The sequence below is a fragment of the Erpetoichthys calabaricus genome, chromosome 15, assembly GCF_900747795.2.
Source record: "Erpetoichthys calabaricus chromosome 15, fErpCal1.3, whole genome shotgun sequence".
NCBI lineage: Eukaryota > Metazoa > Chordata > Cladistia > Polypteriformes > Polypteridae > Erpetoichthys > Erpetoichthys calabaricus.
In genome coordinates, this window is record NC_041408.2 from 31,242,318 (window position 1) to 31,266,209 (window position 23,892).

At 35.7% G+C, this 23,892-nt stretch overlaps 1 protein-coding gene across 3 annotated transcripts in view; it reads right to left on the minus strand.

The window, feature by feature from the left end:
* vps54 (VPS54 subunit of GARP complex) overlaps positions 1-23,892 on the minus strand; it is a 163,731-nt gene that overhangs the window by 10,231 nt on the left and 129,608 nt on the right. Inside the window, exons 17-20 of one of the 3 annotated variants that reach the window (XR_007933614.1) lie at positions 9,617-9,722; positions 6,020-6,107; positions 1,929-2,050; positions 1,398-1,563 (exon numbers count right to left, since the gene is read on the minus strand). Coding sequence is in view for 1 of the 3 variants with exons in the window: in XM_028820123.2 (XP_028675956.1) it covers positions 1,483-1,563; positions 1,929-2,050; positions 6,020-6,107; positions 9,617-9,722 (397 nt within the window). In the remaining 2 variants the exon portion in view is untranslated. The remainder of the gene's footprint in view (positions 1-1,397; positions 1,564-1,928; positions 2,051-6,019; positions 6,108-9,616; positions 9,723-23,892) is intronic. The other 2 variants (XM_028820123.2, XR_007933615.1) reach the window with 2 other exon arrangements.

Consider the following 23,892-nt stretch of genomic DNA (forward strand, 5'->3'; position numbering starts at 1 on the left):
GATGCAATGATACCTTTGGGACTGCGGTGATGCAAGATGTTTTCCAAAGCCTGGGGACTCTCCCCTGTTCCAGGCTCAGGTTGAAGATGCGCTGTAGAGGACTCCCCAGCTCCAACACACAGGCCTTCAGCAGTCGTGGCGATACTCCATCTGGACCCGCTGCTTTGCTGGCACAAAGTCTCCTCAGCTCTCTGCTTACCTGGGCTGCTGTAATTGTGGATGAGGGGAAACTCTCTCCTATGCTGGTATCAGCAGAATGATGGGTGGAGGGTGCAGTACTCCGAGGTGAGAGTGGGTTAGGGTGGTAAAACCTGTTAAAAAAGTTGTTCATCTGGTTTGGTCTCTCCATGTCTCTCTCGATGGTAGCACCCCGCTTCGAGCTGCAGCCAGTGATGATCTTCATCCCATCCCACACTTCCTTCATGCTGTTATTCTGCAACTTCTTATCCATCTTTCTCCTGTACTGCTCCTTCGCCGCCCTGAGCTGGACTCGGAGTTCCTTCTGCACGCGCTTCAGCTCATGCTGATCACCGCCTTTAAAAGCCCTTTTCTTCTTTTTCAAAAGGCGCTTGATGTCACTTGTAATCCAAGGCTTGTTGTTAGCATAGCAGTGTACTGTTCTTACTGGAACTACAATGTCCATACAGAAGTTGATGTAGTCAGTAGTGCAGTCAACAACCTCCACAATGTTCTCACTCTGTGACCCCTGCAGGATATCCCAGTCCGTAGTTCCAAAGCAGTCGCTCAGAGCCTGCTCCGCCTCAAGGGACCACTTCCTGAATGAGCGTGCGGTTGTAGGTATGTAACTATGACAACTTTATGGCCAATATCATTACCATGTTCTTTCTATTTTTAAAAAAATGAAATTTATGCTTACATGCAAATTTCTCAATATGTTTATTTCTGCTCTTTGTATTTGCAAGTGACATTTTCTCTCTTTTGATTATTCCTTACTACTACCGGTTAATAACCCTTTAAAACTGAAGAACATTTGAAATCAGGAAACTTGTGGTTGTTACCATTTTTTTCCGGTTTTACATGTATGTCCTGTTTGGACTTTTCTTCATCACTCTGAGTTAATTAACTTAAAATTATTACAATAAACACAAAAAACAAAACTATGTACAATCATTTTAAATTATATGAAAGGAAAACTTTAATAAATATTCTTCCAGTGGAAGAAATAGAAATAATTATGGCATGAAATGTCATGTTTGAATCACAGCTTTACACAAGTTTAAAATATTAATTACTGCTGCCTTACAGCTCTAGTCTGAATACCATCTATGTGATGTTTACATGTTGCTTCTGTGTGGATCTGCCCTAAAAACTTGATTTACTCCCATCAACTCTATACACTAAATAAACAAGAATAAAAGAAGAACAAGAGTAATTACACAGAACTGCTGCAAGCTTTTCTTCATTCAGAAACTCTGATCCAATCAAGGCATTTTTGTTTCAGTGAAAGGCTTAAATATTCACCTTAGTTAAAACTTTTTCAAATAAGCTATCCATAATTGCAACAAGTTTTGCAGAGATTTCAGCAATGTGGTCATTGTATTCCTAAAAATGGAAAACAAAAAAAAAATCAACAACAAGTCAAAACTGATTTCATGAAATACTAATATAGTCTGACTGAATATAAAATTGTCCAGTGCCACTTAAATTACTATGAGATTAAATTAAATAAAGGTTAGAATTAGTCTGAGAAAAACAAACAGCAAATGCAAAAAGCTAAATAAACAGCAACACATATGGTATATGATTAAAAGAATCAAAAAACAAAACAATTTATGGACTGTGGAGAATGCTATGTTTAGGTACACTAAAAACAGTTCCAGCACTGAAGAAAGGAATGACTAACACCAAATACTTAAAAACCTGTGTTAAGACTTTCATGAGCTACATTAAAAACATAAGTTTCTTGCCTTCATGATGTGGTCAAAGTGCCTGAGAATGCTGTACTGCTTTGGAAGTAGACGAGCTTCAAAGTGAGCCCTGATGATGGGAATGTAGTGCACAATGAGCTGAAGACAACGTGAAGCAAGAGCTGTAAGAATGTAAGAATTATTGTGCAAAACTATTTCAAATAAATCTCTGTCACAAAACAAAACAAAAAAAGATGTCACTTTTCTTAAAAGCAAATAGTGAATGCTTTGCAAAATAAGTATTTTTCATTTAAAATTCTTAGTACACTCAGTTGTAAATCAAGTTATCAACTGTAAACTTCAGATTTTTTCACACTGTCAGCTGCAACCTTCAAACTCATTTTCATCCTCTGTTTGTAGAGGATGCTCTGACATACAGCATAAAAAGGGGACCAAATAAAAGAGGAATGGTTCTGCCAAAAGGCACTGCATGTAAACTATCAGGATATCATGAGTCTTTCCACAAAAAAAAAACAAAAAAAAGAAATCACTTTTCCCTAAATCTCAGACTTGTGTTCCCGTATTAGTGCAGTGTTATGTCCTCACAAGGGAATGTTGGCATATGTAGTATGCTTTAAAAAAAATCTTGCTTAGCAAAAAGTTCACTTTAGCAAATTTCCTTACCAAATTGGATGTTATGGTATCATTTGAGTTTACAATATGTATTCCACAAGTTCCAGTATTCAAAATAGCAAAACAACAGTTCCTTCACAATTGCTCATCCAGTTAATCAATACATTTCCAATTGACATTTAGGCTTTCTATTGACACTAGGAGCAAACTATATCAATCTTTTCACCACAGTCACTGAAATGTTGAGATCTGCATAGCCTCTAAAGTCTCACCTACAGTACCTTGTAATGATCCACCTACATGCTGTTATAGCTGAACATTAACATGCATGTTCTTGGACTGTAGCTTGTGGTTTAACCTTCAATCTGCACCAAATTAGGGTTGGGAATCGATTAAAAAAATCGCATAAATGTGAGTAATTAATCGTGATTAATCACATCTAACATTAAAATATGAAATTATAAATTTAAGTAAATACACACTCAATCACAAAATTAATCAACACAAAGGAAAAAAAAAATCTAATGGCATTGTTTAAACTTAAGCAATAACCTTAAACCTGAACTTTTAACAACATACTACTTGAGCGAGAACAATCTGAATTTGAATACCTTCCTAAAAGGCAAATTGAAAAGAAGGCAATAAGAAAATGAGGCCAATGTATTAAATTCTCAAATTGGTATAGTATATGAAACACAGACTTGTCAAAGTAAAAAACGACAAAACGACTGTTGACTTTGAATGCACTGCTAAAGACGGATTTAACTGAAATATTACGAATCTCTTAAATGGGTGTACATTTAAACTTGTGTTAAAATTCCACAAATACTATTCTCAATTGTTCATCGCCATCAACTACTTGATAATTATATTCTCAAGTGTTTTTCAACTGGTGCACCATGGAAATAACAGTATAGTGCTCCTAGGTCCAGTCCTGAGAGAGACCCACTCCTCAGGTGGTCAAGACCTGTTTGAGGAGAACAGGACTACCTGGAGAAGCCGACATAAAAGCAACTCCATGATTGCTGTTTTGAAGACACAACACTTATAGAGCACTTTAACAGCCAGGAGATGTGTCAGGGGTCCATCTGCCTGGGTGCATTATCGCCAACGCCATTACATGAAAATGCCACCCTAACCAATCCACTGCCCGAGGAGTTTGCCTTACGGCCAGCTCTGGATGCGGCAATATTTTTAATGAGTTAAACAGGACACATTGATTGCAAAAATTAACACGTTAACTTTCCTAGGCCTAACAAAATATGTAACTGTTAAACAGCAGGAGAGGTATGCTCATTATGTTCTCCATATATGAAAGATTTAGCAGTCTTGCTATCAAAAACATGCTGAAACAGCATATTAACACTTTTGCATGATCTATACCAATAATGCTATTAGTAACATTTTAGGACCATACAATTTTAAGTTATTACAGTTTATTTTAGAAATGAAAGAGAACATGCTTGTTAATGAGGAGGAGATACCGGGTGTGGGGTTATCTGTTATACTACCTGTAGCTATAGCTACATTAGTATTTGGGAATGGGGTTTCGCTAGTCATTTTCCTTTCAAAGGATGACAAAGGCTTTGATGAAAGTGAAAAGAAGCTGCTCATGTGTTTCTTCTTAAATTCACAATCATTTTTTGTCCGTTCATATCACTTCTGAACGCTGATTTACCTATGTTATACATAAACATTTTCCTCCAGTGACATTGTACCCTGCATTTTTTTACTTTACCTTCCTAAACCAATAAATAATTTTTGTTTTTCAGCGCATTTATATAACTTGCCAGGGATGGTTTTTCCTGTTTACTGACAGCTTTTTACATATAGATTATGCTGATTTTGAAAGCTTGTGTTTATAAAGAGAACAGCATGCTTGTTTAAATCAGTGAGAGCTCTAGTACTTAATGACTGTAAGAAGAGTGTCCAATGTTGACTGACATCTGCTGATAATTTCACGACTTATGCATGTCATGTATACAAGGACACTAGATAGATAGATAGATAGATAGATAGATAGATAGATAGATAGATAGATAGATAGATAGATAGATAGATAGATAGATAGATAGATAGATAGATAGATAGATAGATAGATAGATAGATAGATAGATAGATAGATAGATAGATAGACTTTATTAATCCCAAGGGGAAATTCACATATTTAAATATAAATAAATAAATAAATCTAAATATAAACCATGTCAGAAATGGTTAAATTGTGCTCAGATTTGTCTAAATTCATTATCTGTTGAAACAAGGTTGAAATTTTGACTCCATTCAATACTACACACTAAAAATAAAAAGTAATAAATAGAACAGAAAGTTATAGGAGGATAAAAATAAAAAACACAAATGGTTGAGAACCACCACTTATTTACTGTCGCTCAGGGTCCAAACTTAATGCATATCAGACTAATAAACTAAGTCGATTTTTGGTAGGCTTTAGGGCTATACACAGTGTCTTCTAACATTATTAATTACACTCTGAACTAGATGTCTGAATTCCTGCAGAGCTTAAAAGCATGGATGTTACGGGAAATTGCAGTAGTTGGGGCATTTAGTCAGAGTATATGCACTGCTGATTAATGGGCAGTTTGATAGAATACAGATGCTACAAATACAGTAAATACAACATATGAATAAGATAATGAAGCACTAAATCATTCAATATAGTCATACAGTTACCAAATATGCTCCCTACATAAAAAAATAATCTGGATATTCTAGACTGTGAAGCAAGTATTCATCATCAATGTCTACATTTTTGGAACAAAGATTCCTGACATGATAGAAAAATCTTCATAACAGATAAGGCTTATATATGGCAGTTACATCATAAAACAACTTATTGGCAGGCTAGTATTTCTTTTGCTTTTCAAATTAATTTTTGAGCATAAAATGAAAAAACTATTTTAAGTTTAACAGTAAGGAGACATGACTTTGAACTATTAGCAATTTCTCTTTATCTAAGCTTAACAGGTGGCGCAGTGGTAGTGCTGCTGCTTTGCAGTAAGGAGACTGTGGAAGATTGTGGGTTCGCTTCCCGGTTCCTCCCTGTGTGGATTGCGCTTTGAGTACTGAGAAAAGCGCTACATAAATGTAATGAATTATTATTATTATTAACTAAACTATAGGAAAATTCCTGGAGGCAATGGGTACTTGCATCTCAAAATGCAGCATGCACACAAAAAATGGAAATTCAAGAGTGAAGTAAGGTGGCCTACTAAGAGAAGTGTGAGAGTGTTTTGAGATAAAATTAGCTTACATCATTTAAAACTCCACAAAGACTTCAACAAATGCCAATAATATTATGAAGTATTCTAACAGCAGCACTAACATAAGTCTCCTGTAGGTTATTTATGAGCCTTACTTTTCTTTAGCATTACCCAAGTAAAGCTTAACACAAGGTTTTGGATACAGTCGTATATTCATCATTTTAAACTTCAAGACATATTAAAAAGACGCATTCCCAAAACCTTTATTTAGATGATGTTTTAGTTTTCACAACTTACCTAAATTTTTGGTAGTGATTGTTTTTAGACCCACAACTTGTAATGCTCCAGCTCCTAAAACAAGCTGAGAGCTCCTTGAATTAAAGTGCTAAAAATGAAAAGTAAAAATAAGAAAAACAAAATCTGAGTGATAAGTAGCATATGTAGCTTAATAATTTATTATAAAGTAAGCACAGTATATTGCAAAAAAGTTAAAAGATGCAGGGTTAAGAAAAAACAAATTCAGTCTGATATTAAACATTCCATTTGTGTGATTTTTGTCATATTCTACTGCTCTAGAAAACTTAAATATGCAAGAATTCAAGTAACATTAAAACAAATTTCTGCCATACTAAGAAAGGCAGAATCCAAAGAAAACTCAGATTCAACACTCAGGCTAGAGGTCTACATTCCTGGACCCTACTCAGTCTTTTGGAGGTGCACGACTAACATTTAAGAGTAGTGAGAGGACACGGGAGGATAGGTTTTATTCCTGTTGTGAGTGTGCAGTCAAAGTGCAGATGGACCTCCGAGAAATTTTTTGAAAAATAGTGTTACTTTATTATTATAAAGTATCATTGATATTATCATCAATACAGTCACTGTTGAGCATATGCACAATATAATTACTAGATGGAGTAATTTTGTTTTTCTTTCCATCATATACACATCAACTTAACTTCTTGCGGACAGAATTAGTGGCGTGTGCTGCTGTCAGCTTGCATCTTACATAGTGTGCATTTTAAATGCTCGTCTTAGTGACAAAAATACCAAAGCAGAGATATCTACTTATCTATTAGGATTACTGGATCTTGTTTTTCAAATAAGATGCTAATGAGTAGTGATGATCTGCAAAATTCACCAAAGAGTTTTTCGCAATGAATATGCCATGTTCGCTGAAAATTTTCTGGAAAATTTGCCTTGGTCCAGTTTAGACAATCATTTTTTCCCAGAATCCCATGATGCTTTGTGAGGCTAGTGTGACATCACAATGCTGTAGCAGCCATGCACTGAACTTTCCCACAGGCAGGCCTATTTTAAGATTGTCTTCATCACAACTCCATCAGTAGTCCAACCAGATTTCCATCCCGAAACGTGTTAATAATGGGATACATTAGCTCGGTGTTTCTCAACCACTGTGTCTCAGGTTGCTGCTCTTCCAATCACACTCAATTCAACAAGGGTGACTCCCCTCCGCATCCCGCTCTACAGATTGCGCTTGTTTCACCAAGAAAGTGGATTGACTGCTAGTGGGGCATCAATGAATTTAAAAAGGCAAAACATGTTGCAGAACCATAAAGGCTGAGAAGCACAGCATTAGCTAATCAGAAGTTAACCAAGGTTTTGTGCTTTTCAAAGTGAAGATGAGATTTAAGTCACACAAGAAAGCTCAACTAATCATACATTTGGCTTCCTACTAGTTAGGTCCTGGTTGAAAACGTGTGTTAATTTTATATTTACTTTAACAGTTGTGGGAGATGGCCGGTCGTTCATCCCGGCCAATACCCCCAGGCCACTAGATGGAGCCCTCCCTGTAGCATGCAAGTGCCCCAAAGACCAGCAGGGAATCACGGACAATGGAGTTTTTATTCCCGACCCTGCTGGACACCGTGAGGCCCACCAGAGGATGCTGCAGGGAGGCTCAAGGACTTACATGTGCCCTATAACCCGGAAGTGCATCTTAATTACCACAACAGAGAAAACGACGTACTTCCGGGATGAAGAAGGAGAGTTTTCATCCGACCCAGAAGTGCTAACGAGTCACATGGACAAGGGTTCAGGCGCACTTCCGGGTCATGGACTATAAAAGACTGTGGGAAACCCAGACGAGTGAGCTGAGCTGGGTGGAAGGGTGGCAACACGTCTGGGAGTGGAGGATTGATTGATTATTGATTTATTATTGTGTTATTTATGAGTATAGTGGAGTGGAGAGTGCTTTGTGCACATTATTACTATAATAAATTCAATTATTGGACTTTTTTATCTGGTGTCTGACATCTGGTCTGAGGGTTCAAGGGGTCGACAGTGCCTCTATCATTCACACAGTCTTTATATGTATCATCATTTTAGGGCACCCTTTGTCGTTATATGTTGATGTTGAATAGTAATGTGTTTCTTCCCAGTCCTCCTAGCTGTCACTTGAGTCAAACTGCCATGTGTGCTTTTCTTCAAGCTACACTTACACCACACTAATTGCAGCTTCAATGCAAGCTTTATATTCCTGGCTGCCTGAATTTTTTTTTCCCCGACTTTGTTATGGATTTCATAGGAAGCCGAAGCCTAGGTCTGCAATTTCAGATACAAGGCAACAATTCTCATTCATGCAAGTCACCAATCATCTTAACAATATTATTTCTGGGATGTGGAAGGAAATCAACTTACCTTTAGAAAACCAGGGAAAGGTGAAACATGCAAACTTAAACAGACTGTGACTGGACCTGAAGTGAAATTCAGATTCCTATATCTTTGAAGGAGCAGCATTAACCACCATGGCATGGTCCTCACAGCACAGCAAAATTAATATGCAGTTGTAAAATTTTATATGATGTTCTAAGTGGATGTATACTCAGCTACTACACAGAAGGCTGTGCTAATGTAAAATAAAAGGGTCTTATGTCTTAAGAGGAGCAAGATACACTATATGGCCAAAGGTTTATGGACACCTAACCACCATACCTGTATGAACTGGTTGGACATCTCATTCTAAAACCATGGGCATTAATATGGATTTGGTCCACCCTTTATGGCTATAAGAGCCTCCACTCTTCGGGGAAGTCTTTCCACAAGATTTTGTAGTGTGTCTGTGGAACTTTAGCCCAAAGAGGACCACCAGACTATTAGAACTCCTCCACCAAACTCTACCATAGGCACCATGCAGTCCAGAAGGTAGTGCTCTCTGGCATCTGCCAGTCCAGATTCGTTATTCAGACTGGCAGATATTAAAGAGTGATTCATCAGAACTTGTTTCCACTGCTCTAGAATCCAACAGTGATTGGCATTGTGCATGGTGAACTAAGGCTTGTGTGCAACTGCTCAGCCATGGAAACCCATTTCATGAAGCACAGATCTTCTGCTTATGTTGCTTGCTGGAACTACAACTTTGTGGCTGAGCTGTTGTTGCTTCCTGACATGTCCACTTCATGATTACAGCATTTACAACTGACCAGAGAGGTTTAGTAGAGTAGAAATTTCACGTACGGACTTGTAGCAAAGATGGCATCCTACAACAGTGAAATGATTTAAGCCACTGAACTTTTCAGTATGACCCTTTCTACTGCCAATGCTTCTCAATGGAGATCACATGACTATGTACTTGAGTTTATGCACCTGTTAACTTGAAACAATGATTTGGAGGAATGTCCACATACTTTTGGCCATATAGGGTATGATAAAAACCTTGATCATATACTGTATAATGAAATCATTAAGCAAAATATTAGCAAATTAGAATTAAACATTTTTATAGAGCTGCGAAAGGAGAAGACACTATAAAAGGCAAAAATGTAATTAGAATAAACATTTACCCACAATTTAAACACATTAAAGATTAAACTTTATTGTTAATGTATAATTTATATAACATATTTACTATTTATATCTTGAAAAAATCAAACCAACCTTTAGTAAGTCTGACAAACGTGTCAGCATGTCTGTAGTTATTGATGGGATATCATCCACACATTGGCAGTACTCAAGAAAAATACGAATCAAAAGCAGGACTGTCCTAAGATATAAAACACATGATTAAATGTTACAGAAAAAAAACTCCATACCTGTTTCCACTGTGGGAATGAAATATATCAGAAATAAAGCTTAAAAAAAAGAAAAGAACTTAAATATTCATATTATTTTATATTGAAGCCTATAAAAATTCTTTGAAGAATATAAAGTGATATTCTTTAACAGAGACAACTGAAAAATAATGAGACCAAAACAAGATATCCCAAAATACACTGTAGCACACAGTAAAGAAACAAAAGCCCAGCAACGCAGCTTTAAAATTAAATGTTTGAAAGATTACACATTAAAGCATGAAATCAGCACGTAAGGCAAGACAGGCTAAAATATACCATTCTCAAACCAGGATAATCCAATCCACAGTCAGAGGGAGCTGGTGCTTGTCATGGCAACACCGAATGCAAGGCAGGAACCAGTAATGATCTATCGTTATTCAGGAGTTAAAAAAAGCCCTCAACTGAAAAGCTACATACCCCAAAATCTCAAAAATGCTTTGACTGATTATTAGCAAGAACACTGTAAATGGCAAGTGCTTGCCAGGAGCTATGGCTAGATAGAGATAGATAGATAAATACTTTATTAATCCCAAGGGGAAATTCACACTAGTCAGTTTAGCACAACTGATCTCATAAAATATGAACTTAATATATAACCCCTGCCACTTAATCTTATCTCAGGAGAGTACAACTCCCACCAGCCAGTGCACTGCTCCAGACGATTTCATCAGCACTCACAAAGTTTAAATGACAGCATCAACAAACTCAACAGGTCATCAAAGATAACAACTGCTGTGTTTTTTTTTCCCTCAACCACTTCAGGATAATAATTTTATTGTCTAGCTGGACTACAGCATTTCCCTTAGTATCTGCTTTTTGTCTTATCTTGGATTATGTTTAGACATGTTGCTTTAAAAAAAAAAGACACTTTTGTAAACAATGTGTTACCAAAAACCACTGTATGCAGTGTTGACAAACCCTTAAGAAGCAATCTTCCTTTCTTTCTAGCCAAAAAACAAATACGGTATTTACCTGTTTTTTGGTAAGTTGCAAACATGCACACGAAACAGAACATATTCAAAAGGAAACTTGGCCGTTTCAGTTATCATTACTTATTGTTTTTACAGATGCTCCCATCAGGTTTTTTTAAGGCCGATACCAATTCCAATCTTTTCTTCTTACCCCTTTAAAAACTTTTTACACTAATCTCCTGCACAACCAGACAAGTCTTATGTCCTATATTAAAACTATAAACCACAAGTGTTAACTGTTTATTTTTTATTAACAAACTGAAATTCCGTAGGCTTATTGTTCAGTGACCATAAAATACTAAAATAAAATTTCCTTAAAATACATACTTTAACTAATAAAATATATACAAAAATATTTATCATTAATACATACAGCATGAAAGAAAATAAAATGCTTCTCATAATTACAAGCTGTCATATTGTTAACTTTTTCTGTAATGTACCTATCTGAAGGCTTAATTAAAAAAAAGTCGTTTTCACCATTTCACTAAAAGTAAAAATTATATGTATTCTCACACAATCAATTCATATTGGCAGTTAAAAACAGCTGAAATGCAAATGTGCATGTATTTACAGGTTTTAATCATTAATTGCACTACAGCTTTTTTCTGTTAAAATGTACATTTACTATAAAAAAATAACACACCTGTATAAATAATCCGTGCATCAGCTAGAGATTTGTAATTCTTGAGGTGTAATTATAAATATGGATTACCGTTTTAATTAGGTAGTACTTGTTTCTTACCAAAATTTATGCAGTATGACACACAGCAACAAATAATAAACTCAGTACAAATACAAAAAAAAGTCTAATGTCTACTAAGCAGGAATTTCAAATTCATCATTTTTTTTTCCCAATAAAAAGTGTAAGCTGTGTAAGCTTTTAAACAAGCTTGCTGTCTAAACTCAAGTGGTGTCCGTTTGTAATTAAAAATAAAAAGACAAAATAAAAAGGACTGAATTTTATGAAGTAGCTTTTCTTGCCGTTTGTCTAGTTGCACCGGACGACTTTTCCAATTACTTTTTTTTCCAGCTTATTACTCCACCTTCTTTAACGTAAAGGCTAATATACCAATCGCTTCTCATTCGCTGATAAAACAAGCTTCCACTGTTGCTCTTTGTTTACACTACAGGAAGTTTGCTGCAAAAGGAAAAAAAAAAAAAAAAAAAAAAACATGTGCTGGCTCAACTACTGTAATACATTGTGTAAAGAAGCACTGCAACTAAAGTACCATAAAGCTTAGAAAAGCAGGAATTGAAAATATCGTTTTTTGTTATCTGCCTTTTTACCAAATCCGAGTCTTTTTTTTTTTTGTGTGTGAAAATTGACCGAAATTCAATCTGATCGATCGTAGCATCCCTAATTGTAACATTATATTTGACATAATTTATGAAAAGGGATTTGAGCAGCAGGATGGTAGTGGTATGATGCACTTTACTGTGAATACCACACGTGGCAATAAATCTGAACTGATTACACTACTTTTTTTTTTCTTTATCAGAGTACACCCTTGCATTATTGAAAAAGAAAATTCAACACTGTTGTCCACCTGCATATTATCGTTAAGTCTGACAGAGAGAAAGCAAGAAAAACAGACAGGCAGTCAGAACTTTTTTTGTCCCCAGGTAGAAATCTGAGATTAGGGAGAAAACACACACACTGGTCTGAACACACATCAGAAAGACTAAAAAAGGAAGAAAATAAAAAGGAAAAAAAAAAAAACTTCTGACTTTGTGGACACAGTAAAGCAGTATGTAGGTGTACTGCTATTCATATAAAGGAGCCCCATCAATGTTTCTTGCCATACTTCTGCTAAATAATTAAAATAATTCTTTGGCTGAAAGTCCTCAGTGTTATCGTGTCAGAGAGAGAATATATAGCATTGTTCATAATGGCTCTCAGATATTTTAATTCTCTCCTCTGATCCTACCTCCAGGAGGTCCAGCATATGTCTCATAACTGAGCCTGCCCTTTTAATTAACTTGTTGATTCAGTTAGGCTCTCTTGAAATAATGTTACCAACCTAGCACACCACAGTGTAGAAAAATCACACTGGCCACAGAATTGTAGAAGATGCAAAGGATGTCACTACCCACATTAAAGGAATGCAGTTTTCTTAGAAAAAGCCATTTCTTCCCAATCTTATATATTTCCGTTTATCAGTCCAACCTGTCACTGATGTGATCCTCCAAGTAACTGTAGCAGTGTACCACCTCTGCATCCACTCCCTGAATATTGACCAGACATAGGGGCTTTAGGTGCAGTGAAAGTTAATAACCAGTTCCTTGGTTTTGCTGATGTTAAGTTGCAGACAATTCTTTCTGTATAAAGAAACAAACATTGCCACCTGAATCCTATACTCTGTCTCATCTCTCTTATCAATACACCCCATGTGTGTAGGTAGCATCATTTGAGAATTTCTGCAAGTGATATGACCTCGGACCTCATGTATAAAGCCTTGCATAGAATACACACTAAAACATAGCTTACGGACAAAACTACAAATGTGTGTATGCACAAAAAAAAAAAATCAGATGCATAAAACTGTTTGTAAGCAAAGTTCTATGTACTTTGCCTTTATAAATCCTAAGCAACATGAATTTTAATGCACTTGCATGAGCTTACAGGCCCAACCTGACTTTCTGCAAGAAATTCACTTATATGAATATGCAAATCAGTGTTTTGTTTAAAAAAAAAAAATGGCAAAACCACATGTAAAAAAGAAGAATTTCAGCAAATGCAAAATGGAAATCCTAACTCAGTGAAATGGAGGCAGGGAAAAACATACTATTTGGTGGCTTAAGCAGTGGTATAAGCCCAAAGAAAAAAAGAAGTGGTCAGATATTTAAGTTGACGTAAAAAGGTGAGTCATAGCCCACTGTCTGAGTGTCAAGGTAGTGGAAGGAGGAAGCAGCAGAATTCTGAGGCTCACACCATTTGAGCAGCGAGCTGCTGCAATTATTGGCGGGTGATGGGGACTGCAACATCACCACAGGTGAAGGTGAGTTTTCTTTTTTTTTCACCCACCATTATCCTCACTCCTTTAAATAATTTGCATGTTTAACAAGACAAATAAGCAGGAAGCAGATGTGGTATTAGTGTGTATTCGGTTTCATACAATATATATATCCTTATATATAATTTGATAGTATCCATATGTATGGTGTTCGCGTCAATACCCCGTATGTATGACGATGTATGGTGTTCGTGTCAATACCCCATATGTATGGTGTTCCCGTCAATACCTCGACTCAATACAAGTTAGAACCATGCAATGGGACTCTGCCTCTGTAGTTAGAACATAACGTGGCAAACGCGGACGCAGTATTGCATGATTGGCTAAGAATGTTTGAATGCTACAGCAACGCCGCTGAACAGCAGAGTATAGTTAGTCGGTGTTGGTTCGAGCAGATAACAGTAAGTTCAGTTGGTTTTTGGAACTTTGGTTTGGTGGGGCGTACTTTCCAGGACTAACATCGTCGACTGACCGTGACTGAACCGTAAGTAATTTAGAACATATCGCCATTTGCTTGGTACGTCGAAATCTATCTTTGGGTAGTTCGGTTTTGGCATCCATCCTTCTGAAATCTATTGGCAAACTGAGTAATGACGGCTGGGTATTAACAACATTGTTTAAATTTTAGCCGATCTCAGATCTAAAATGACCATGCCAACATAATTATTACTCTGACTAGAGTCGTAAAATCCGGTTTGTTTTGAAAATTTGTTTGCCGGAAAAAATCAAATGAGGTGCGCCGAAGAGTTGAGTTCACGTCTCGCAGCCCCGTTTAAACAGGAAGCTCTTCATTACATCGGTCGAAAAGGTCTATTTTAAGCACAAATCAGTGCCATGATAACAAAATCATTTCAAGGACTTAAAAAAACATAATTCTTTGCAGAGAAAGTATGGATTTCACAAATGTAGAATTTATAGCCTGATTCAATCGGGCTCCCAGTCGCTATGTTTCTTTAAATTGCCAAGAGATGGTGGAAGTGTCCAAGTATGAGAAAGCCGAACAAAGACATAGAATTACTAAACGCCACATGACCTGCACCATCATACGTCAACGTCGCCACCACATTGCGAGTGGCACTGCTGTGGAGTGAAGTAATGGATAAAGATGCCTCACGCATGTGCTGCTTGGGATTATATTTCATAGGTGAGGCTGAACAATTCTTTTGGTTATATTTCGCCATTAGAAAATCCCATTTTATTATCTTAGCACTCAAGGTCACCTTACAATAAAATTAAACAACATTAGTAAAATTAAAACAAGAGAATGATAAATCAAACATTAATAATTAGCAAAAAAACAAAGATAACTGCCAGTAACAGTGCCAAATTCACAACTGGTATGCCAGTTTGAAAAGAATTGTTTTGAGGGCAGTTTTAAAATGTGTTATTGAATCGAGCTGACGTATATGAGCCGGAAGAGATTTCCTGAGTTCAAGAGCACTATGAGAGATGCTCAAGCTCCCATAGAACAGAGTCTGATGTGCGGTACAGAAAGTAAAGCTGCAGATGAGGATCTGAGTGAGTGAGAGAGGTTATCAGTCTGTAGGAGATCAGTGAGGTTGTGGAGAGCTTTAAATGTTAAGAACGGTATTTTGTATTGTATTCTGTAGTTAACAGGGAGCCAGTGAAGCTGAGAGAGTATTGGTGCAATATGTTCAGTGGATTTAGAACAACAGGTAATTATCCTGGCAGCAGAATTTTGAAGAAGTTGTAAGTGATGGATACGTTTTTGTCGGATGCCAGATAGAATAGCATTACAGTAATCTATACGTGAGGTGACTCAAGCATTAATCAATACTTCAGTACTGTGTTGCATAAGAACAGGACAAAGTCTAGAAATGTTTCGGAGATGGAAGAAGGCAGTCCGCAAAATGTTACTTATATGGGAAAAATTATTTAATAATACTAATACTACTACTACTAATAATAATTATAATTATTATTTATTATTATTAGTATTATTTAATAATTGCATTTATTAGTGTATAAATGGATATAAATAATTACATTTAAACGATTCGCCAAAATCTGTTGTATGTAAACGATACTGTTTTAAACGTTATTGTTTTTTCATCAGAAAACCCAGTTTCCACGTCTACGTGCATTAGTTTAAATGGCACTTTTACCACTCGCAATAGGGCAGACGTGCTGACATATCGTGTCGACTGGGCAACACAGTGAATGCGCCGTCTATCTATATATGTCTATGATTTGTTTGCTTTCCGACATAGTGTAAATAAAGTAAATTCATCTCACTGTGGTGCATATTCTGTACGTAATACCATGTAACACATTATAATTCTCCTGCTTTACGCGAATATACCCATACCACCGAAAAAAAGACGTGCAATTCCACGGTCCACTTCAGATGCCAGAGAAAAGTCTATTTCAAGGACGTCTCAAACGCCACAGCAGACACAATCCAAAGTGGACGAACTTACAATAAAATGTGAATCAGAAAACAGTTTGTTCTATTTCTACTTTCTGTTTGTTTCATTTGGGAAATTCACCAGTTACAGACTCCCAGGCAACGCTGGGTACTCCTGCTAGTGTGTGTGTATATGTATATATAATATATATATATATATATATATATATATATATATATATATATATATATATATATATAATCAATCTATACATATTAATAAAAGGCAAAGCCCTCACTGACTCACTGACTGATTGACTGACTGACTGACTGACTCACTCATCACTAATTCTCGAACTTCCCGTGTAGATGGAAGGCTGAAATTTGGCAGGCTCATTCCTTACAGCTTACTTACAAAAGTTAGGCAGGTTTCATTTCGAAATTCTACGCGTAATGGTCATAACTGGAACATATTTTTTGTCCATACACTGTAATGGAGGAGGCGGAGTCACGTATCGCGTCATCACGCCTCCTACGTAATCACGTGAACTAAAAACAAGGAAGAGATTTACAGCACGAGTCAAACGCAGGAAAGAAGGTCAATGACATTAATTTTTGACTGTCTTTTAATACTGTGTAAGCATACATATTAACACGTGCAATTAAACGTGTGCATTTACGGGGTGATTTCTCAGGCTTAAAAGCTCGCCTTTTATCAAACGCGGGAACAAAGGTAAATGACGTTGTTCACTGTCTTTTAATACTGTGTAACCATACATATTAACACATGTGCAATTAAACGTGTGCATTTACGGGGTGATTTCTCAGGCTTAAAAGCTCGCCTTTTACTAAAAAGGTAAATGCAAAACTATTTTCAATCAGTTTAATGAAACGCTCCCGTTAAGGATTGCAATAACATATTCGCGAGATAAAAGAACGAAGTAGGGGGAAATGACGGAAGAGCCGCAAACAGCGAAGAGCAAAAAATTAATTAAACAATTGAGAAGGGAGCGAGTGAAGCATACAAGCATGTTCATAAGGGAAACAAAGCACGGTGTAAAACGTAAGTTTAAATTAAGTTTATAGAAACGCTCCCGCTGCGGATTGCAGTAACATATTCGCGAGATAAAAGTTTAATGAGAAGACACGAGGTATAAACGAACCACACGCCGTGGCGCAACGTTAGGGGCAACAGTTTCAACCATTCTATGATCTGCTTCTCGCAACTGAAAGACGGCACATGGCGGATGTTAGCCGACTTGCTGACCGCAACGTTAGGGGCTTCAACTCTGGCGCTGACGCCACATCTCAGTGCCAACACTTTGCAGACTCTACTTAAAAGACACGCCCTCCTCACTGGACAGTTAAAAAGACCAATCAAACTAACGATGACATCAAGTATTACCCAATCAAAAGTAGGAAAGGAGGCATCTTCATAAAATGCGTGTGGGATGATTTACATGAGACGCTGCTTTAAAAAAAATGCTAAAAAAAATACAGGACAAATCCCGTCCAGTATTGATTCAAAACGGGACGCGCAATTTCATTCTCAAATGCGGCACGATTCCGTATTTTAAAGGACGGGTGGCAACCCTACAGTGCCAGGTAACCACCCATACAATCAGATTGTGATTCAGACTAGGAATGCAATGAATGTAATTACCCCGATCTACATACAAGGCGAAAGTCTTGCAACATTCAAAGATGATGGTTTGGGATAAGTACACCATACAACATAAAAGAGCTTATGAAGCCTTGAACCGAAAAAAGCAACATCTCAGAGATCATAAAAAAAAAAATAGGAGGTAATGTCGTTTTACTCGCTGTAGATTTTAGTCAAACATTACCAGTTATTCCACGAGGGAGACCAGCAGATGAACTCAACGCGTGTTTAAAATCCATGCTTCTCCCACGCTCGGTTATATGTCGCGTGTTCTCGGGTAGGTACACCAAAAAATGTATACATTTAAGCATGTAATGGGCAAACAAAAAATGAGGTATACCCGAAGGCACTGCAGTAGTACTTAATGTAACTTTACTTCTTAAATGTTAATGTTTTACTGTTTAATAATTTATACGCTTCTTATATGTTGTTCAAATTCTTTTATCAAAATACCAGTGACAGCGCAATGCACGATAACATGGAGTGAATACACCATACGCATCCGCCCATGGCCGCCCTGGTATGCGCAGATAGGAGTTGATTCTACAATAAAATAAAATAAATATTAAAAGAGTAATACAATCATCACCCATAAAGCGGATAGTAGACGTGACGTACTATATGTGTACCAGATTTCAAGTCAATAGGTGAAACGGTTTGCGAGCTACAGGTGATTTAAAATCCTGGACAGACACACAAATTGCCACGGTAGCAAATTACAGAAGAAGATTTTACTGTTTAATAATTTATATTTATATGAAATGTGCTTCTTATATATTACTTCATATTCTCATATGATAATGATGTTAATGTTTATATTGATTTCTATGTTATTGAAACTGCATTGCATGTATGTGTGTATATGTATGTATATATATATATATATATATATATATATATATATATATATATATACTAACAAAATACCCGCGCTTCGCAGCAGAGAAGTAGTGTGTTAAAGAGGTTATGAAAAAAAAAGGAAACATTTTAAAAATAACGTAACATGATTGTCAATGTAATTGTGTTGTCATTGTTATAAGTGTTGCTGTCTTTTATATATATATATATATATATATATATATATATATATATATATTATATATATATAATACACACACACATAAACATTTATATACATATACATATATATACATATCTATATATACACATATCTACATATATATACACACATACATAAACACACACATAAGACTTATTGACTGAAACGGGCTTTCACGAAAAAAGTTAGGGCTTTGCTACAGGATACACCCTCCACAAGTTAACCAAGTAAAAATAAAATATATATTTCTGTTTTATTTAAACCTTTTAAGTTCATATGCATAGCCCCATTTGGCTGTTTAATTTTTTTTTTCTTTCTTCAGTAATATTTAATCTCCTTAAAGAAAAAGAACATATCCATTTTACTTTTTTTGTATCTCTGTAGTAATATTTTAGTGTAAAAGAATAACTAGTATTTAAACCTTTTATGTTACTTTATACATTTATTTTACACAATGTTGAAAAATTAATAACAAAGCTACATATTTTGGCAGCTGCTGTTTTCTTTTTCAATGAAATGAAAAAAGCTCTCCAAGAGCAAATGTCAATGAAGAAGAAACAGTTTGCACTATCTAAAAAGGAGAAACCCTCATTTATAAAAGTTTGCTGCAGATGACTTAACTGAAAATAAATGAATAGTTCCTATGTGTATAATACATATTTATCTATTTGACTTATGCCTTTATTCCACCAACTTACAACATCTGAAGTACAATTTGTTACATTACTTTTGTTTTTTGCAGCACAGGCAGGTGAAGTGACTTCCTCAGGGTCACACAGTGGTGTCAGTACCATGATTTGAACTGACAAGCTCCGGGTTTGCTGAAATATTACTGAAGAAAGAAAAAAAACGAAAACGGGCAAATAGGGCTATGCATACAAATGTCCATCCATCCATTATCCAACCTGCCATATCCTAAATACAGGAGCCAATAAGTAGATATGTATATATACAGTATATATATATATATATATATTTGTGAATGTATGTATGTATATATCTATGTCTATATATATATATATGTAGATATGTAAATTTGTATATGTATATATATGTTTATGTGGATGTGTATATACGTATGTATATGTAGATATGTGTATATGTAGATATGTATATATATATATGTATATATATGTTTATGTGTGTGCATATTATATATATATAAAAGACAGCAACACTCATAACAATGACAACACAATTACATTGACAATCATGTTACGTTATTTTTAAAATGTTTCCTTTTCTTTTTCATAACCTCTTTAACACACTACTTCTCCGCTGCGAAGCGCGGGTATTTTGCTATTTATCTCTTTATATAAAGGAGAGTTGGGATCCGAGAGACTGTGTTTGTGGAGGGATAGAGAGTTAAGGCGGGTGTTGGAGTCACGTGATCATCTCCCCTCCCATTCACCTCATTTCATTCACTTCATTTCGCTCGAGCTGAGCTCCGCAGCTGGCGCGGTCTTGCTGTTCTTGATTTGCTTTTCACATGGCCAAGTATACGTTGCATGCTCAAGAGTAAGCTCAGCGCACAACTTGGTCATATTACAACCGGAGGGGCGAACTGACAACATGGTATACAAAGAGATCCTTAACAAATAATTATTGGTATAATTTCCCTCAGTTTATTATATAAAATTTTAAAGCAGTACTTCGCCGCTGCGAAGCGCGGGTATTTTGCTCTATATATATGTGTGTAGATATGTAAATTTGTATATGTGTATATATATATATATGTATATATATATATATGTATGTGTATATATATATATATATATATATATATATATATATATATATATATATGTATGTGTATATATATATATATATATATATATATATATATATATATATATATATATGTATGTGTATATATATATATATATATATATATATATATATATATATATATATATATATATGTATGTGTATATATATATATATATATATATATATATATATATATATATATATATATATATGTGTATATATATATATATATATATATATATATATATATATATATATATATATATATATATATATATATATATATATAATGTATATATATGTATATATGTATATGTGGATGTGTATATGTGTATATATGTATATGTAGATGTGTATATGTAGATATGTATATATATGTATATATGTTTATGTATATATATGGTTACATAACCTCTTTAACACACTACTTCTCCGCTGCAAAGCGCGGGTATTTTGCTATATATATATATATATATGTAAAAGACAGCAACACTTATAACAATGACAACACAATTACATTGACAATCATGTTACGTTATTTTTAAAATGTTTCCTTTTTTTTTCATAACGTCTTTAACACACTACTTCTCCGCTGCGAAGCGCGGGTATTTTGCTAGTATATATATATAAATAAAAGCGACTTCCCCTGCAAGGGGTGTAACTCCAAGCGGTGATGGTGCTGTTGGTGGAGTACATATTCATAGACTGCCTACGTACATATCCCTGCCTATTCTGGAATCACAAAATGTTACAGTGGATGCTGTTGGAGATGTGGCCAATGAAACATATATACTGTACTATGTGGTATTGACCATAAATTAAATTAAGAAATAAATGCTGCATCCGATTACCTGCTTTTACATTCTGCCAATAACATTCAAACAAAGATGTAAAGCTGTCCAGTTTGACTGATTATTTGGTGGGTCAGGCCAGATTCATCATACTGGATCTCTTCAGGCAAGCCAAGATTGTATGCCACATTATGCAGCATGATACATTCTTGCACAATTTGAGACACTTAATGTGCTTTTATATAGTCCACAGAAACACAGTGGTAATGCTTTCTATTTACACAAGCAAATTCATTCTCTGAAGGCTCCTTTATAGCAATGTGCATGCAGTTGACTGCTCTGATTATATTTGGAAAACTGGATACTGATGCGCTTTAATTGTTTGTCTATTCAACCACATTGTAAGGAAATCTTACATATGTGGATGACAAGAGGATAATGCCATCCTATACGCGACTCAGTGATGATTGAGAAATGCCTGATCAGTCAGCTTTTTCACGCTGAAAAGCTCCTGTGACTAAAAACCGCTCCTGTGACTAAAAACCTAAGAGTGAATAGCACTTGAACAGGAAGAGAATAATTCCTCAAAGTCTTCCTTTGTAAAGCCTGCCTCTGTTCAGCAGACAGCTCCAAGAGGACAGCTCTTGGAAATCTAAATTGACTTAGAAGCCAGTCATCATCATTGGACAAGAAATCAGAATGACCTCTGAATATGTGCTCTCTTCCATTCGAATTGTCTCCTAACAATGCTAAAGCAGCCATGGTAGCTGGAATAGTGTAGCCATTTCGTGTACCACTGTAACAGATTGATTTCAATAAAGTGCTTTAAATTTGTAAATGATATACAATTAATTTCAGTGTATTTGATAAAGCTCGCATCATGGAGGCGATTCTAAAAAAGAAAGGGAAAGCACACAGAAAAAGTAACACTGCTTTGACGCTGGCTGCCGGCAGTTTATAAAACCAAGCAGAAACGTGCGTATGCATGGTCTGAAACTGCCATGAAAATGTGCCTAGCATTATGTCAATTTACTTTTTATACACCTCAACGTGAGTGTGGAAAGGGGCTTGCGTAACATTTTTGTGCTAACACACCATTTATACACAAGGCCCCTGGTGTTATATTTATAGTCAGGGGTGTGCAGAGTGAAGAGAAAAGGAAGACAGGACTGTTCCTTGTGGTGCCCCAGTGTTGTTTACATCCATATCAAAAACACAGTCCTTCAGTCTCACAAACTGCGTTCTGCCTGACAGATAGGCCATTATCCAGGACACCATAGGTTCCTCCACCTGCATATCTCTGAGCTTACTCCTCAGCAGGGATGGCTGGATGGTACTGAAAGCACTAGAGAAGTTAAAATTGTACACATGACAATAAAGAATTGAAAATAAATAAATAAATAATAATCCTGACAGTGCTGCCAGCTTTGTCCATCTGAATGAGAATAAGCCTTGTGGAGCAGATGGATAACTGCATCTTCTGCTTCAGTCTTTTAGTAATCAATGATCAGCGTTAAGTGCTATTTTAATGAACCAAGCTACAACTGAACATAATGAATCGCAATTTGTTTTTTTTTTCATACTTGATGGAGATGCGGGTTTTCAGAATGTGATAAGAAGAAAACAAGATGGTGCTTATGAGTGAGTGAAAGTGCTTAGCTTATTTTTTTTTTGGTAGATATTTATTCAAACCAACTGTATAATGAGGCAGTACTAATTTTAGGCTTTGATGCTAATGGAGAGTCTAGATTTTTAAGCAGTGTTTAGCTTGAATGACTCAACAATTTATTTCTTGTATATTCCAAAAATCACACAAGGAATGTCTCAATGAACTTTAACAGGCTCTGTTTTTTTTAAAACCTTCCAGCCTTGACTCTAAGATGACAAGAAAAAACTTTCAAAGAAACCTTGTATGGGGGGAAAAAAAAACCAAAGAAACCTTGAGTAGGGCAATTCAGACAGAGTGAGAGACCGCTCTTCCAGGTAGGTTGAGAGTGTAATGGGTGTCAAAAAATGTAGCAAATACAACACACAAAACAGAATATAAGTAATCTTCTTCACAGAGCTAGATGGCTAATCTATCATTGCCACCTCAGAAATCAGAACAATCTAGACGAGAACTGGTCATTCAGCCCAACAATAGAACAAAACACTCTGTTGTAGGACTCAACTTTAAATCAACTTTGTAATATAACTGAACTCTGGTTATTAGGGGTGTTTGTTAACCTCCTTAGCGTTACATTTACTCTAAAGAAAACATGTAAAAAGCGCAGCATTTTTTGGCTTGAAAAATCATATTTTTATTAAATCTATTCTTTCTATTGCAAAATGTGCAAAACACTATAAATACAAAGTTAGAAGTATAAAAAGTATAATAATTATGCAAATAATAATGATAATATGAACAGCAAACTGCACATGTGCAAGTGACGTGAGCGTCAATCTCAGATTCACTTTCAG